Raw genomic sequence first — 17,166 nt, 5'->3', positions numbered from 1 at the left:
TGACTTAGAAGGGACTTTCCTTCTTTCTTATCTCTGGGCAACCCTTCCTGAAAAACTAAAACAAAACAAAAAACAAACCAACATGCCTTCTTAACAGTATTAAACAGCCATAAGGTGGGGCCTTTGAGTATGCTTCAACTTTGCAGTATTTTTGATAAAGAAAAAAAGATGGTAGCTGCATTTAATACATCCTTTCTATTAAGAACATGCTTCAGGTGATGAGAGGATTATAGTATTGACAAATGAGATTCCACTGCTGTAAAACATGTTTTCAGAACTAGTTTTGATAGTGCTAATGACAGCCATTTTTAAATTGGAATAATTTCCTAAGGAAAACCATCAAAACATGGGAAACCATCAGTCTCCTATTCAATAAAGGTGGCAAAATAAAATGGAGAAAACTCACTGCTGCTTGAGTGGAGAATCTCACATTTATCTTGATGAATTGCATCTTGTTGTTTGGGAGAGAATTTTACCAGTTGTGATGTTCAGTATAATCCTGTTTTCTAGCATACTTGTAATACCGCTTTTCATGCAATTTTGCTTTTTTTTATCGCGAAAGAATTGTTTAATTCAAAATCTAAGAGAGTTTTTTGTACATCCTGCCTACATCATTATCTATGTTTCCACTGAATAAAACCTGAAGGCTGAAACAAACAAATAAATGTTAAGTTCTATTGTATTTATTTACAAAGAATGAGGAGCCTCGTCTGATCTACATTCCAGCATACACGAAGGCAATTACATCACTGCAATATGCTTGTATTAATATAGCAAAACACACTTTTTTTTTTTTTACTGAAACATACTTGTGAAACTTGAAGATTACTTACTCCCCAGATGAAATCTATGTTTTACACGAACTCCTACAGTCATTTTTGTTGGAGTTGCACTTGCCCTGATAAGCAAAATACCACGTAGACAAACAGGTGTCCTTGCTCCCAAAACTTACACAAGAGAGTCATGGACATACTAGAGTGAGTCTAACAAAGGTCCACAAAGATGCCTCTAAGAATAACCTTTCTTGTAAGAAATTTCCTGCTTTAGCCATCCGTTCCTTCTCCTTAGAGCTACAATATGATGTTAAATCCTTGTGTACACTGGGGCAGTGTTTATGGCATTGAGACATACAAGTATTATCAACAGTCTTGATATGAGCCTTGTAATAATGTGGAAGACCCTCACATTTTCTCTCTGGATTCCCAATCCAAATTTCTTTTTAAGGTTAGGGAGAAGAAGAAAAAAAAGTGAATAATGTGGTTACATTTGGCAGTTAATGTTTCTCTTCTAACTTCCAGTTGACATATTTCTATACACTCAGCTGAACAACCTTTTCTAGCTGATTTCACTGACACAATGCAGACCTCAATCCTGAAAACGTCCATTTATTTTATTTCACATGCCTAAGCAACCCTATAGACTTGAAAAGTACAACTTGGACAACGGTTTACTCAATAGGTAATGTTACATTTTTTCAGGAACAAAACTTGTCTTGCTCGAAACAGATGCAAGAATATGAAATTTAAATACTCAAGGATACTGTTTACATGAAAGAAACCCTAAGAATATTTAGCAAAATGTAAAAATAATTAAAAAAACAAATTGATACTTCAAGTTGGAGGAAATATTTGAGTGCTGAACAAGGCACAGAAAACAGAAAAAGTCTTATTCACAGAAAAAAATCGGTCGGTTAAAAGAAGTCTTCCCTAAACTAAGTACTTTTGTTTTCAGTTCTCTAACTATTTATACAAAAAGTGTTTTGAGTATGGTCAGCCTCAGCTTGCATGTCCAAAATGTTCTCAAATAGCACAGATATCATTATTTGATAATGAAGAGGAAAGGAAGCAAAGCAACCTTAGTGGTAATTTATTTCAAAGCCTTTAGAAGATTAATACCTGTGGATGATAAAGTCAGGTAAGACTCACACACCCCCACACCCTATTTAAAATAAAGCTGAAGATTTGCTTAATTAGGATGAATCTGTGTTACCACTGAAAAAGCAGACAGAAATTAATGATAAACAAACTCATCCACAGTTTGGTCTGCATTCCTCTTTCCAGAATTTCTTGTTAAGTTAGCAGATTTTAAATCAAATGAATACCCTTTCTCTGTTCAACCTCTTGCTTTTTTTGAGAACTTAATAGGCCTTGTCTTATCTTTCACTAAGTAGTAGAGCATTTGCAAGGGTTTCACTTTCAGAGTATGGATAATCTTGTTATTTGTACCTGGGACCCAGGTCTGCTTCTCCAAAAAGGCTATTTTGACAAAACAAACAAAAAACAAAAAACAACTCTATTACTAGAAAGAAGGGGCTTTGTTTCCTTAATGTACAACATGTTCTTCAAAAACTATTCACATTTGAAGATTGAGTTCCACACAACTTTGGTCAAAGAGATATGTGCAAGATCCTGAAGCCTCCCTCTCTGATTATCCTTTTTGAAAGGATCACAAAACTGGAATTCTATAGGAACAAACTGTTCAAAGGTGTGGTTGAAAACATTACTCACAGAGGGTCCTTCTAACCCTGATCAGTTCCTTGCAACTTGACTTGAAGCTCCTACAGTTTTTGCTTCACAAGTACCAATTAGCATCCTTTCAGTCAGCGAAGTGTAAAGCGAACAGATCTAACACCATGGCAATCACTTTTAGTATCTACAAAGACTTGAAGGCCTAAAGGAAAGCTCTGAAATACATTGAAAGGCACCTTTTTTTTTTTTTCTCCTTTTTTTTTTAAACATTTGACCTTTGTGCTTTCACATCACAGGCTAAAATATATGAACACAGGCGACACATTTAATGAATCATTATCTCAACAAGAGTTTAAATGCTGTCACAAATTTTATAAACAATACTAGAAGTGTTTTGCTTCACTTGTGTATTACGTGAAATTGAAAGAAAATTCACATTTACTTAATGAAAATTTTACTGAACTTCTAAACCAGTAGCTGTCTTCAAAAATACACTTCTCATGGTTTTATATCAGAGAGTTTATAATTAAAAGGTTAGAACAATTTGGATTTAAAAGACATTACAAAACAAAGCACTTAAAATTACTGAACAAAGTATTACAGCCAAGTATTTCAGATATTTGCAATCCCCTTTCCTGGGTCATGATTCAAAGACTACGATACCTGCAGTAAGGTCAAAAAAGACTAATGACCCTTATGTACGTATTTTTTAAAGCAAGGCTGCAACTACAAAAATGAACAGAGTTGAGTATAACAAACATTTCGAAAGAAATATATTATGAAGTGAGGTATGGCAGTGTTGAAGTGCTACAGTGGATTTCTGCATATTCAAACCTATTCCAGGTCAATGACACTGATGTTTGAGATCAGCAGGCTACTGCCTGCTTGCTGCAATCTTGTCATATGACCTCTTCATTTAGATGTCCAATGGCCACAGAAAAGATACATTCAATTAAGCAAAAAAAACTAGTAACATGATCAGATATGAACAAGCATATCTGGCAATTTAGAAGGCAAAGTATAAGTAAAAATGCAAGCATACAGCTTATAATAAATACTTTTTCAAGCATTTAACATTATCAATATTTTAAAAAGAATTTAAATAATAAATGCAACTATTTTATACAGAACTGTACCATTTATTATACACACAAGTATTTCAGTTCCCTTTGTTTACAAAGGCTGGTTACAGATATATGGAATGTTACAGTACCATCTTGCATAAAATTTTAGTACAATTCGTACTTCAAAAAAAGGGTGCAAAACACCAGCCTAATAAATCTGACTGAATTGAAATATTTTTAATTACATCATTAACACATACACAACAAGCTGTACATAAGCCCACTTTTCAATCACCACTTCAAGATACTGTAGCAAGTACATTAGATTATAAATGATTCCAACTACTTAGTTAAAATTATTAAAGGTTTGCACTGCTACTCACTCTGGACCTTTGAGATATAGCTTGTGTTCATGAATTACTGAGCTCTTGTTAGTACAGTTAAAGGCAGTCAGCATTGCTTGCCAAGTACTAGCCACAAGAGATTTTCTCAGTGAAACTTCACCTGGGAACAAACATTTTTGGATACTTTTTTTCCTTCAAAAACTGAAAAAAAAAAGTTTTATGGGGTCAAGACTCTCCATTCTGTACCTTGGATGCTGGTGGATGCATGAAGTCCTTAAAAGGAACTAATGCCTCTTTCAGAGCAGAACACACTTCTGATGAGGAGCAGGTGATACATTCTACTAAAGTCGGGTACAAGGCAATAACTTGTGCCCATGTGTTAGCATCAACTGCAATGAAGAAAAGAACAGATTAGTTCACTTACTACTATGCAAAATTCTTACAGCATTTTATTAAATAAATAAGTTAAGGACACATCCACATGCCCAAACACAGGCATGCAGTGCCACTGAGACACTAAGGCATCTCTATGGGGCCCTCAGGTATGATGTAGGATTTGCAGAAGAGCCACACTTTTGAAGTAGCAGGTGGAAGCTGGATGACATATCCACAAAATGGCACTGTGTACTTTTGTTCCTACATGTGATTCACTCACTGTATTTTCTTGGATGGAGAGCATCTGACACTTTGAAGATACTACTTCTGCTTAGTCTATAACACAAATACATTTTTCTATTAGCTTTTCTCAGCTCCTGATAGAAAGCAGAACTGGGTGCAAATTTTACTTCTGGAAAGATCAGCAATAAGACTATCTATTAATTTCAAATTATTTCCAGATTATCAGAACTATAAAAAGCAGGAGAAACTCTGGACCAGGGCACAAACAATATCCATGGTAATATTTTTAGTACAGTGAAAATAAACACAGTGTATGAATCGTATTTATTATATCAATTCCTTGTTTATCTGCTTTAACTTTGATTTCAAGAGACCACAAAACCTTGATTTCAAACGTTAATAATTTATTACAAAAATAAAATGATTCAAAAGTAGGAGAAGTAGGAGCAAAGTGGTTCTCTAATGTGTCTGGTAGCCCTCTTCATAAGAAAGTATGCAGCAGTTTTGGCAGTCACTGCCACACACTGATGGCTCATTTTAGTAAGAAAGTTACGGGCAACAGTGCAGCTGAGCTGGCCACTCTACCCCTTTAAAAGAAAGCCCCAGCAAAGTAATGCTTTAGCAGCTTCAGGTATGCTAGAAGGCTTTGTGTACTCTTGCATAGTTCTGTCCTCAGCCTTTTACTGTCAACCTAGGAAACAACACCTCCCTGCTCATTGATGCTGCAAAACATCATGCCTTTCAGAAAACCCACCTATCTATGTTCTTCTGGGAAGTCTGCTTTCTTTCAGGATTTACAAGTTTTTTTCCCTTTCTCTTAATATCAAAAGCAGGGAAGGTAGAGAGAAGTGATATATACGCAGATCTGTCAGAGTTGCAGAGCACAATGCAGCTAGTTTAACAAGGTATTAAGCAGTATGATGATACTAATAGTATGCATAATAACGAGCTTGAATATCTGGAACTACAGAAGGGAAACAACCCATCAGTAGAGACAAACACATTATCTGCTTAGCACAAGTTAACATAGTATCTCCCAAGATTTTTGGTGGGAACCCTCTGCATACAAAAGGTGCAGCTTGCAGGAGGAACAGTACGTGTTCACATAAATAAAGTCATGGCCACCAGTTTCAATCAGTCCTTTAAATACATCTGTCAAACATTCATATCACCACTTAGTATCAATGAGCAAAGAAATGTTTCTCATTTGTTTCTCATTATGGGGACAGGAGGTACTATAGCAGAAAGTGAGGGGAAACAAGATTTCACATTTAAGTGTTTAACAGCCTGCTCATCCATTTAATTTGCACACCCGTTTTACTGGGGAGTGCACCTGTGTGAACCAGATCCACAGCAACCTAAAAAAGCTATAATGAAAAGAAAGAAGATACAGTAAAACTGACAGCTATACATATGCTTCTATTTAAGAATTCTGTTAACACTTTATGGAAGTTTTGTTTCTAAAAGATACCAAGATCTATCTAACACAAGACATCAGAAAATGAAGTTTTCTATTTTTAAATATATCTTAGAACCTTATATTGTTATGTATACTGGAAAATGTTTTTTTCTACATGCCACCTATATATTCACAGAATACTGAATCTTACAGACTATACTCTTTGTGTGAAAAGCACTACAGCAAAGAATAAATACATCTTTGTGGCAGATAAAGTTTTACCTCATTTAGAAATACGTTATTTAACAATAACTTACCATTTTCAGGCTGAGTTTTTTTAAGCGAGTCTATGAGAGTACTGACAGCTTTTAAAACAAATATGATTTCTGTTACTTGTTGCCTACAAAAGGAAGATGCAAATAGTCAGCAACCCATTTTTGTCTCAAGATTATAAATTTTCTGTGAAACTTACATAACATTAAAAAAAAAATGTAATGGAAACAGCTGCCTACCCAAAAAAAGGACATTAAGAGACCAAGGTTATTATTTGTCTTTAACTTTTCCACCATTATAGCTACTGCCAGCTAGGATGGCTTTCAATTTGATATTAGAGACAGTGATAGAGCATGTGTCTCAATCTGAAAATATTCATGTACATGATTAGCTGTAAAATGGAAAGAATCAGTTTCATCAGTCACAATCAAAAACTCCAAAAACATTTCAGCTGAGGTTAACTGAAATCTAAGTAAGTCCCCATTTGTGAAAGAATTTCCTTGTTCTCAGGGCAATTTCTGTTTCAAGAACAATTACTTGAGTAATGATTCACAATATTGCTGTTTATATATTTTGTCTTATTGTCAAGAAGACTCTCTACCTCTCAGTTTAGAAACTAGCTCTGCTAGGAATAAAGGGAAATTAGATTTCGGAAATATTATGTTAGAGATACCAGAAACATTCTTTGAACAACTGATAATATTTATTACTGAATTACACTCCTCTTTTCAGCGTAACAGCACTGAGTGTGACCACTATTTTTTTTAAAGTTTTTCTGTTCAATAGAAATTTGGTATAATTTTTTATTTGAAACATTTTTTGTATACTTCTCAAGCTTTAAATTGCATACATCCCCTACACACACCCATGCACACAAACACTTCTAACACAAATTAAATGATACAACAGACGTATTCTGAATACAGCCTTCTCAAAAGGTACTGGTAATACCCTTTATTTCCTAAGGGCATTGCACATACCGTGGAAGAGGACATTTGCCACTCAACCTCTCGTCTTCTATGTAGCGATGTAATACATCCTGTGACCTTTTCAAGAGCACAGAAAGTGCCATTCTAGAGATGTAGCCTTCCTGAGGAGTTGTGACTTTATTACTGAATGAAAACTGGAGCAGTGTTTCAAAACACACCTTAGAAAACTCCTCTCTCAATCGAATATCTATTTCCGCCTCTGTCAAAGTAAAACATCATAATTAATTGAGCACTGTGCATGCCAGAATATCAGATGTTGCATTTCAATCGGTTAATTATATTTTGCAAAAAGGTTATCAGTGCTGTAATATTAAAAAAACATTAACAGTGATATGGACAAATATTAAGAACACGTTCTAAGGAAGGGATGACTGTGTGATATTCAAAAATATGAAAGAACATTCAGCACATTCACTAATGTGTCACCAACTTAATGCTGCTTTAATAACAAAGTACGTCAAATGACATAACAAAAACAAAAGAAAAAAAGTGACAGGAACATCCCCAGTCCTACACCACCAGTACTAACATTTGCTACTGTACAGAGAAATGCTTTTGTGTTAATGTCTGGTTAGCCACAACATACAGTTATGCTAAGGTCATTTAATTTTTAAGTACTGGATATCATGCATGCCTTACAACTGTCTGAAATCACGGTCAAGTATTGCAACTGGCATAAAGGAAAGTAAACTATTAGAAAGTTCAGAAAAAAATCTGTAGAAACACAAATACAATATTATACGTGACACTGACGAAATAATAAGAAAATAGTAGTTAAAAAAAACAAAAGTGAAACTTCCACAAGACAATACAGTTTGAAGTGAATATATATCATGGAATTTCAGGTCTTTATCAGAATAAGTACTGTCAACATTTTTGTTACTGTCTAGCAGATATAAACCTATTTTTCTGTACCTTTTGTCATTCAGCTACTATACCTGTAAATGAAGATGACTGAGAGTGTATTGAGCCTTTATTGAGCATAGTCATTATTTGACCAACAAATTCCTTAGGAATAAAATTAGCATATGGCAGTATCTCCGTACTAATAAGCTGCACCACCTAAAATAAATTAAATAAGTTTATATTGGTTTTCTGAAGAGTAACCCTGCAATTCTGGTAGAAGACAAAAGAAACATTAAACAAAGAGACATGCCTAATGGAAATTTACAAAATCTTCCAATGCTGCTTTAAGAATTTGCAGATACATCTAAAAATTTTGGAACTGTGTTGAAGAGATTAAACTTGAACTACCAAACTTATTTTTCCTCTCATTTCTGAGTTTCTGAAGCAGTTTTCACTCAGATTTCCACTGAAATTTGACGCATATTCTTCCAGTCAAATTTACAGTTTTGAAAAGAGAATATTTGACAGTAGGAATCTCCCTCCCCCTCCACTCCATTCAATATTCTTACTATCACACCAACATGTATATCACATGCTTACAAAGTGACATCAGCAAAACAGAACATGTCAGCTAACTAAATAAGCTGAAGGCAACACACAAACTGAAATGTTTTTTCTGTCCTTGGTCTTGGTGCATTCACTCAGGAATAAAGTGTGTGTAGATCTCCGTAAACTAATGTATTAGATCTCATACTTCTGCAGATAGAACTGCTCTTGCTTTTTTTGCCCTGAAATCTTCATGTCCTAGCTAGAGATGATGAGACCAATCAGGTCTCTGCACCACACAAATCATCATTTCACCATTTATGCACATTTTTATTTAGTATTGAGAACACACCTAGATTGCAACAATGAATGCCACCTCTCAACAAAGAGAACATTCCCTTCAGGTTCAGTCATCAGCCTCCTTTGGTTTACAATTACCTATGTAATTGCTTGGCAATAACATAAGAAGTAAGAATCAGACAATGGATTAGAAGCAGAAAGACGTTCTGTTTTTTCTGCTTGTTTGAACTCATGTGGACAAGTTTTTGGCATGCAGCTTCCTATCCTTTGCAAAACCTGGAAGCAGTCAAATTTTGAGCCTCTGAATTTGTCTCCTTTTCAAATGGAAAAAAACATCTCAGAAAAATAACAATGGGCAACTTTGCCAAAAATTATTTGAAAACTAAATGCAACCTGTGAATGCCACTATCTTATGTGTTTGACAATATTACACATTTTCTATAGTCCTCTTACCTCAACATCAATACTCTCATTCTTCTGAAATTCTTGAATTGAGAGATTATCAGGAGGTGCACTAAAAATAAAGAAAATACATTATACTTCTAAATTCACAAAATGTGTAAGGAGCTAAGTATGAGAAAATGCATTAAAGTTTCACATGCATCAAGTTGGTACCGTTACATAAAAACTGTTAACATTTTAGAATAAAATCTTTGAATAATGATGATAAAAGTGGTTCAAAGGAAAACTGCAGTAAAATACAAAAATGAAGAGTTATGGCAACTGAGGACTTGCAGCACCGTTTTTCACATGTGTATCAAAATAATCTCTTCCGTCCTAAATTGTGCAGAACTCACAATACTTGCTCACATGCATCTGTGAAGGTCTCATTTAGGCATCAGAGGTTTTTTTTTTATTTTGTTTTTCCTTTTTCTCACTATGCATAATTTTCTTTGAGATTTTAAAAAATTTTTAGCAACCATTTATTTAGCAACTTAATTTTGTATTTTCTTTTGTGTTAATGAAACACACTTCTCATTAATGGGACATTACTATTTTGTTGATAACCAATACTTGTTCTCCTTATTAAAGAATTCTAGGAAAAGAGAAATTCATTTTATAAACAACAATTTTGAAGAATTTCAGAACTCTGTAATTCTTCCATTGTATACAAAAATCTACTTAAAGATAAAATGCCCAGAAGTGATTCAACCATGAATGTCACTCCATGCTTTATAAGATCTTACCTTGCCTGCTTGCAACTTTGGAAATCTTGTATCATTTGAAAGGAAACTTTACACTAGCTATCATTCACTAAGTTTTTTTCTGGTGAAGTTCTCTCATTTAATGAGTCATTCTTTTTCCTTACTGGAATACCTGCTAAGTAGACTCAAATTCCCTTTCCTTTGCTGGATTATGCTATTGCTTGCTGAGTTACTGAGGCAAGTTCTTCAGTAAGACATAAAGCATATTGTGAAAATGTAACATGTATTACATGTTATGTATGTACTTGTTACATGTTATGTACGTGTTCATGGTATGTGGTTACGTTGCACTCTTCATTAAATACCCTACTAATCTATCAGAAACAGCACACAGAAGTCTAGGTATCTATTCTGACCCAGTTATTCCATTCTTATTTTTCTGACATAAGAAGAAATTAAAACCCTCATGCCCATGATCCTTTGAAATTTAAAAAACTACTACAAAACTCACGGGGTTGTATGTTTAGTGTTTCTGTAACGTCTGATCTACATGGAAGGTAAATTTATTACAGAATAGATCGCTGCATTAACAACAAAAATCAGAGGTAAAGAAATGTAAAAAGTTTATATACTTCCATTTTGTTAAGTCCTCTCCTTTTCCCATAATTTTACGTTTTGTCTTTTTAAATAATACTTTAAGATCTTCAAATTGAGGAACAGCTTGGAAGTGTGACCATGTGAAAGGCACGGTTTGAAACATTTGAATTAAGATGGCGTCTGGTGCTTCAACTTGCTGTTGTTGTGTATGTTTGTATCTTACCATATTAGATGGTGCCTTATTTGCTCTGGAGAAGTACACTATTGAAAAGGCAGGAAAATGATATGGCCAATCTGCCACAGTTCCTGCCTGATTTACTGCAGCATGGGCAGATGTAAGGAGAACAGTGCTCTGGGCTGAACAAAGAGCCAAGCTGTTCTGTAAGCTGAGGAATTGGTGAAGTACGGCAGCAGCAAGCAGACCAGCATCCTTTGGCTCATTTCCAAACTCTCTCCTCAAAACTCCCAGTTTTTTCTCCACCCCCATGTCTCCCCAAGAAACAGCAGACGCATGCGGTGAGTAGTTCTGAGCCAGGCATGTGCTCACTAGAAAGGCAGCTGCCAGATATATGACCATGGATCTGTGCCAGCCTTTTCCACATAGGGGTACTCATCCAGGCCTTTCTCCTCCATCCCACTTTGATTTTCAGGAATGGTTGGAGCCTTCTAAATCTCATTCAAATGTGGTTTGTTCAGCTAACAGCTTTTTTTCTTCCCACTGTTCCTGTATGATGCTGACTGAGTCAAATAGATTTTTACTAGGCAGGGTTCTTCTTTTTCCTCTCTTTTGGGTACTTAGCATGAGACACCTGGATCTGAATCTGCACATTCACTGCTAATTTTCAGTTTTGACAACTGTGACAACATGTTCCTGTTTGCAAATAAAGATACTTCCCTGTCTCAAAGAGATTATACTGTATTTTTTTATTGGTTCATGTGCTAGGCTGTCAGCAAATTCAGTGTTACGTGTCGAAGCAAAGAATAAAATATTAAGTAGCTGTTCATTTTATACATTCTCTAGCATAAAAAAGATAAGGATGCAAACCCTTTATATAGAAACCCTTTAAATAGAAATATGAACAATTACAATGCATTCGTATGCAGGTCACGTTGAATTACATGGAAAGTTTTCATTCTGACACTTCCTTGTTTATGAATGACTGACTTTCTGAGCTGAGGTTTACTTTAAAGAGGTTTTATGACCCTTCTGCTCAGTCATCTATATCTGACCTACCATGTAGGTCACAGATGATGCTATATTCTTGTTCATGTAGCAAATAACTCCCAGGTAAATAGATTTCTGTAAGATGCCCAAACAAAACATCTATAGGCAAAGGCTTTGCTTGTTTGATTCAGTACAGCCAAACTGTACGGGAAGGGTCATGAGCCAGTGCAGATAAGAGGGAGTGTAATGCACACTGTAGCTCTGTGCAGGATTTTCCAGGTAAAGAGCTCCCAGCTGCTGCCCAGTGTCTAGGGAGGTCTTTAAAACCTAACAACAAAGAGCTAACAGCCACAGAGAGTCCTGCTGTGCACAGCAGCACTCTGCTCTGAAGCATCTTTTTGGAAAGTATTGATTTAATTCCCTCATGTAAGCACAGACTTCTGCTCTAGTAAATTATATATACGCATGTTTGTTGAATTTTATTTTATATAATGGCTTGACATGCTTCCGTGAAAGCCTCTGGGAAAGAAGTATGATATTAAATAATAAACAGACCAGCCTCTTACTAGAAGACAATTTTGTATAAATTGAGTTACGTGAAATGTATTTTTAAATGTCGTTTTGATTTATAATAAAAATCAAGATTATCAAGCCTTCTCAGCTGCAGCTTGCTTAAAGAAACAAGAATAATAACAACAAAACCTAAACTAAAAACAAAAAAGCTGAAGCTTTTTGCTTGAAAGCTGTTAATTCTCTGTAGCAATAACGTTTTCCTTTTCCATTTACCTGGGCTTTTCTGGCTGTATTTGAAATCTCTTGTGCAAAGCTCCAAAGGCCCTTTGTGCTGTCTTTGTACATTTCAAGCATCAGTGTGTATCTCATGTCATTCAGCTCCACGGCTAGTTTGCAAACCTATTCCTGCTTGAAAGAGCATGCAGAGGATGCTCACTGTTTTAAACACAGAGGTTCAGAGTTCTTTTTTTTTAAAGGGTTATTACCACACCACACCACCAACACCAACTCAATTTCACTGGTAGAAATAATATTAGGAGTTCTACAGATGTAATTTCTAGGACCACAGTGACTGGAAGAATTATGAGGTCAGAAAAAAAATGTTTAAAATGTTTGTTAGAAATTCAGAACACCAGTGAAATTGAAACTTCTTATGTCTACTCTAGGAAGATTTCTGGTTCCTCAGCCCAGTAGGGGCTTGGATGATATACACATAAAAATGAACAAAGGTAGAAGGAAAAATCAGCCAAATCAGCTACATGGTATTACTAACAGAACTGACTCTTTGTTCTCACTTAGAGGACAATGAGGCCCTGGCACAGTCTGCCCAGAGAAGCTTTTGGTGCCCCACCCCTGCACGTGTTCAAGGCCAGGTTGGATGGGGCCACCTGAGCTGGTGGGTAGCAGCCCTATCCATGGTAGGGGATGGGAACAGGCTGGGCTTTAAAGTCCCTTCCAACTCAAGCTATTCTGTGATTCTATGATTCTGTGACGACAGTAAGGGATTTTCAAGGTTTACAGAGATGCAGACATTTCTCATTTGGAACCACCTTGGAAGTGGTGAGCTCTGAAGAACAAGGTTCTGAAGGGCATGCTCAGAAGGAAGATATTTACAGTTTTGAGTGAAGTCTGGGAGAAGAAACAAACATAAAACATCTAGTGATAAAAATCCTGGAAAGAATAATGATACTGGCCTTTAACAGCAGAAGACCAGATAACTAGGAAATTATCCTGCTGTTATCCACATGGTTCCATGAACCACCAGCTTCTTTTGAACTTTAAAGCTTCTAAGCGAGAGAGCCAAAAAGTTTCATGCGACATCTGAGAAAAGCTTCAATTCTGATTAAAATGCTGGTCCCTTATATCCCTTTATATATGTAGCTTGTATATAAATGCACAGAATACACTCTGGTCTCTTAAGAGAGAAAGTCATAGTTAAGAAAAGACAGAAAATTTTTGGGTATCATAAATATACATAGAAGTAATGCCTCCTTTACCTCCAGAGAATATTCTCCCATGCATGACCGCTGGCAAAAGCTATTAACTAACTCCAACAGTTACTGTTTTTAGCAAGCAACATGTTAATATGGAATTTCTACAGTTAGAACAACTTTCAAGAAAAGTATAAATTGGTCGTTGTTAAGAAAAAGAAATTACACATTTGAGATGTATACAGAGATCTACACTGCAGATCTCTGACAGTCTTACTTCCCTGGACTTGTGAATGGTTCATAGCCAAAACTGAACCGTGGCCAATCTGGATCAGTTAAAAACATGCAAAATTAATGTATTTCATCTTTTCCACAGATATTTAGGAATAATTAATTTACAGCAAGTAGTAAGAAGTTTCTTCAGGAATACACACAAGTGAAGACACATTATCCCACAGTAACCTGAAAAATCTTCATTATAATTTTGTAAACCTCACAGTGGTATTGATTATAGCTGACTTGGACTGTTGGAATGGAATCTGGAATACTAACTGTAGCCAAAAACAAAACAAAAGAAGATACTGCAAAGATTATTATAAATTTAAGAAACAGTGAAGCAACAAAACAAACACTGACAACTTAAGTGTCTTTTCTGCACTCCTGATAGCCTTTTTTGATTTTCTGGTCTTTCTATCTACTATCATTTCTTTCACGTACATTCAAAGATGAAAGAAAAGATTTTCATACAACTACATTATAATCCTACTGGTGGAATTCCAAAGTCACTCATTATAACTATTTTTACCAACAGATATTCCTCTAACATTAAGTTTCATTGGTATCTCATTTTCATCTGTTTTGGGCAAGCTGCTATTTATTCATCACTAGTAAATACAGCTGTGTTTGGTTGCTGACTCCTGTATGTTTGCAAAGTATGCACACACAAATATACACTGAATATTAGTATTAGGTACAGAAGAACCCTGCTGTTTTCTATTAAAAAGAAAGATTAATTTATGACTGAAATCAACATAAAGAAATCAGGGAATTAATTTTTTCATATTCCACATTGCCCTTTAATCTGTGACACAATTAGATATACTCAGCTACTGCTGAAAGCTGTTTATCCACAAACACTCACAAAAGATGAAAATTCCTTACCCCTTCTATGCAGTACTCTACAATACCTAACCTTACGGTAAAAGGTTTCCTTGCTGTTTGTAACCTTTGATAACCTTTGCTACACTGAAATGCAATTTTACCCACTGTAAAGGGGCAAAAATAATTCTTTGCCCGTTTTCTGGAGACTTCCCAATGATATGTTCCTTCTTGTCCAACAAGCTTATAGGTCTAATTTCTGACCAATATCATTTTCCTTTTCTGATTTTTCTCAACACGCCCATGGCTACAGTGTCACTCTTAAAAGATTAAGCATATACATCTGTCAGTCTGTCTGCTAAACTTTTCACAAAGTACTATCAATATAGCTAGTTCTTTTCATCCTAATTGGAAAAAAAATTATGCTGCAGTTCTGATCTAACTGAATATATATCAGTAACTCTTTATCAGAACCCAATCCTTGGGAGTCCATATAGAATTTCTTGACCTGATCAGAAAGGCTATGTCTTGCATTCAGAGATCAGCTGAGCTTTTTCTTGCTTTGACATTTCACTTATTCAATGAACTTTTGTCTACTACTTACTGGAAGTATACTTTTTAAAACTAGATGAATTGGTTCAAATAACTAAGAATAAGGCTGTTTTTATTGGACTCTATTGGTACAAACGACTACATTAGTGAATAAATTACTTATAAATATTTTTGAGTTTAAAAAAAAAAAGGAAATTGCGTTTACCTTTTAGTGAATAAAAAGTCTTCAAATGTATTGGCTAACTCTGGCCACATGCTGTCAAATTTTCCAGAAGATGCATGCTGCCTTGCAACTGGTAGTCCAATAGAAAGCACTTTGAGAAGAGAGGAAACAGCGAGCTTCCATGTGCTTTCAGAAGGACAGGAGTACTTCAGACTAAGAGGTATTCTCAGCGTCTGCAAAATGAAAGATCAAACTAAATGTACAGTTGCTCAGAGAAATCTAAGGATAAGACTGATTTCTGCAGATCTCAGCAGACATTTAAATAGATGACAGTACACATCTCTACATTTTCTTTCTAAAATATAAAGACTATTTACCCTATATCAGCTGACTAAAGCACGGGTCTGTTAACAAAGTCAGAAACCAGATCTGATCCAATTACCAATTACACCATGAATCTACTCACTAATTCTCTTTATTACCATCCAGCTTTCTGGGAATCCCGGCAAATAGGCTTACCCAACATCCAACAGATCATATAAGTGTATTCTGAAGTTTAGTTCTATATCTAGGAAGTTCTCCCAAGGGCTTCCAAAGTTTTAAAAAGAGAGAAAAAAAGCCATACTGAATTTAAACTTTTCCCAAAACACAGAAGTTGATCTATGCTTGTGACCACTGCACGATATCTGGTCACTGTTGACTGTTAAACCACAGGAAGTTTAAAAGCAAAAAGAACTACTGAAATTCTAAAGAAAAAGGCTGCTACACAACTCAAATGTACAGCAGACAAAAACACGGCAAATTTGGGTAGAAAGAGATTCAGTAGCTATAAAAGAAACTCATTAACATGTTTAAATTAAGTTTATGTACTACATGCACTTTATTTACCACTTCTAGCATTGTTGGTCAACTGACAGTGAACTAACTAGGAGCTGATACCAAGTTATCTTGGATAACTAATTCTTTAATTTATATTTCAAATACGTATTACCTAAATTTGGGTATTACATATGTGATACCTTCAGTAAAGTTTCTGATTTAAGGAAAACAAAGGGAGAACTCACTCTCAAGAGAGGGTTAATTGTAATAAATTTTGGCAATGAGTTTGTAATCAGAGCTAGGATCTAACCCTGGAGATAAAAAAAAATATTTTCTTCTGATGCTTTTGCTCATGGAAGTGAAGTCTAATTCTAATATAAAACATGGGCTTCAGACAAATGAAGTGTTTTCACTTACTGAAGCACAGCACATTATTGTGAACCATCAAAAAAAGCAGCATTTTACACTAGTTTCACCTATCCATTTAAATCAGAAGTGGAAATCAATCGTAATAATTTTGAGATATAAACATTTAGTTCACAACAAATTCCAAATAATACCATGTAACTAATTTAAATACGTTAGTGTTTCTAAATTTCTGTATAGGAACAATCTGCATACAACTGGGTCATTACAAGCATGCTTAGGTCTGATATATTATTCACAAGACATTTACTACTACTTCCATTATTTGCCAAACTTATTTGCTAAAAACAAGGTCAAACAATTACGAGTTTGGCACTTTCACCTTGAAGGCACATCTGTGCACCCATAACATTTTATAGCAGTATCAATGACACATAAAGGCATTAAAAACAGACCAAAATAATGATTAAA

At 35.2% G+C, this 17,166-nt stretch overlaps 1 protein-coding gene across 7 annotated transcripts in view; it reads right to left on the bottom strand.

The window, feature by feature from the left end:
* The window catches only part of MON2 (MON2 homolog, regulator of endosome-to-Golgi trafficking), a 75,187-nt gene that overhangs the window by 1,465 nt on the left and 56,556 nt on the right, over positions 1–17,166 (bottom strand). For 3 of the 7 annotated variants that reach the window (XM_042872330.1, XM_042872335.1, XM_042872331.1), the window contains 6 exons: positions 15,553–15,743; positions 9,301–9,361; positions 8,094–8,217; positions 7,147–7,354; positions 6,211–6,293; positions 4,123–4,265 (listed from right to left, as the gene is read on the bottom strand). In XM_042872330.1, coding sequence (XP_042728264.1) covers positions 4,123–4,265; positions 6,211–6,293; positions 7,147–7,354; positions 8,094–8,217; positions 9,301–9,361; positions 15,553–15,743 — 810 coding nt within the window. Of the gene's footprint in view, positions 1–3,586; positions 4,266–6,210; positions 6,294–7,146; positions 7,355–8,093; positions 8,218–9,300; positions 9,362–15,552; positions 15,744–17,166 lie in introns of those variants that run through there. The other 4 variants (XM_042872332.1, XM_042872333.1, XM_042872336.1 and 1 more) reach the window with 2 other exon arrangements.

This window comes from Lagopus leucura, unplaced genomic scaffold (assembly GCF_019238085.1).
Source record: "Lagopus leucura isolate 7727_CA_CO unplaced genomic scaffold, USGS_WTPT01 Super-Scaffold_100008, whole genome shotgun sequence".
Taxonomy (NCBI): domain Eukaryota; kingdom Metazoa; phylum Chordata; class Aves; order Galliformes; family Phasianidae; genus Lagopus; species Lagopus leucura.
The sequence above is the reverse complement of the archived record's forward strand: the minus strand, read 5'-3'. Positions and strand labels throughout refer to the sequence as shown.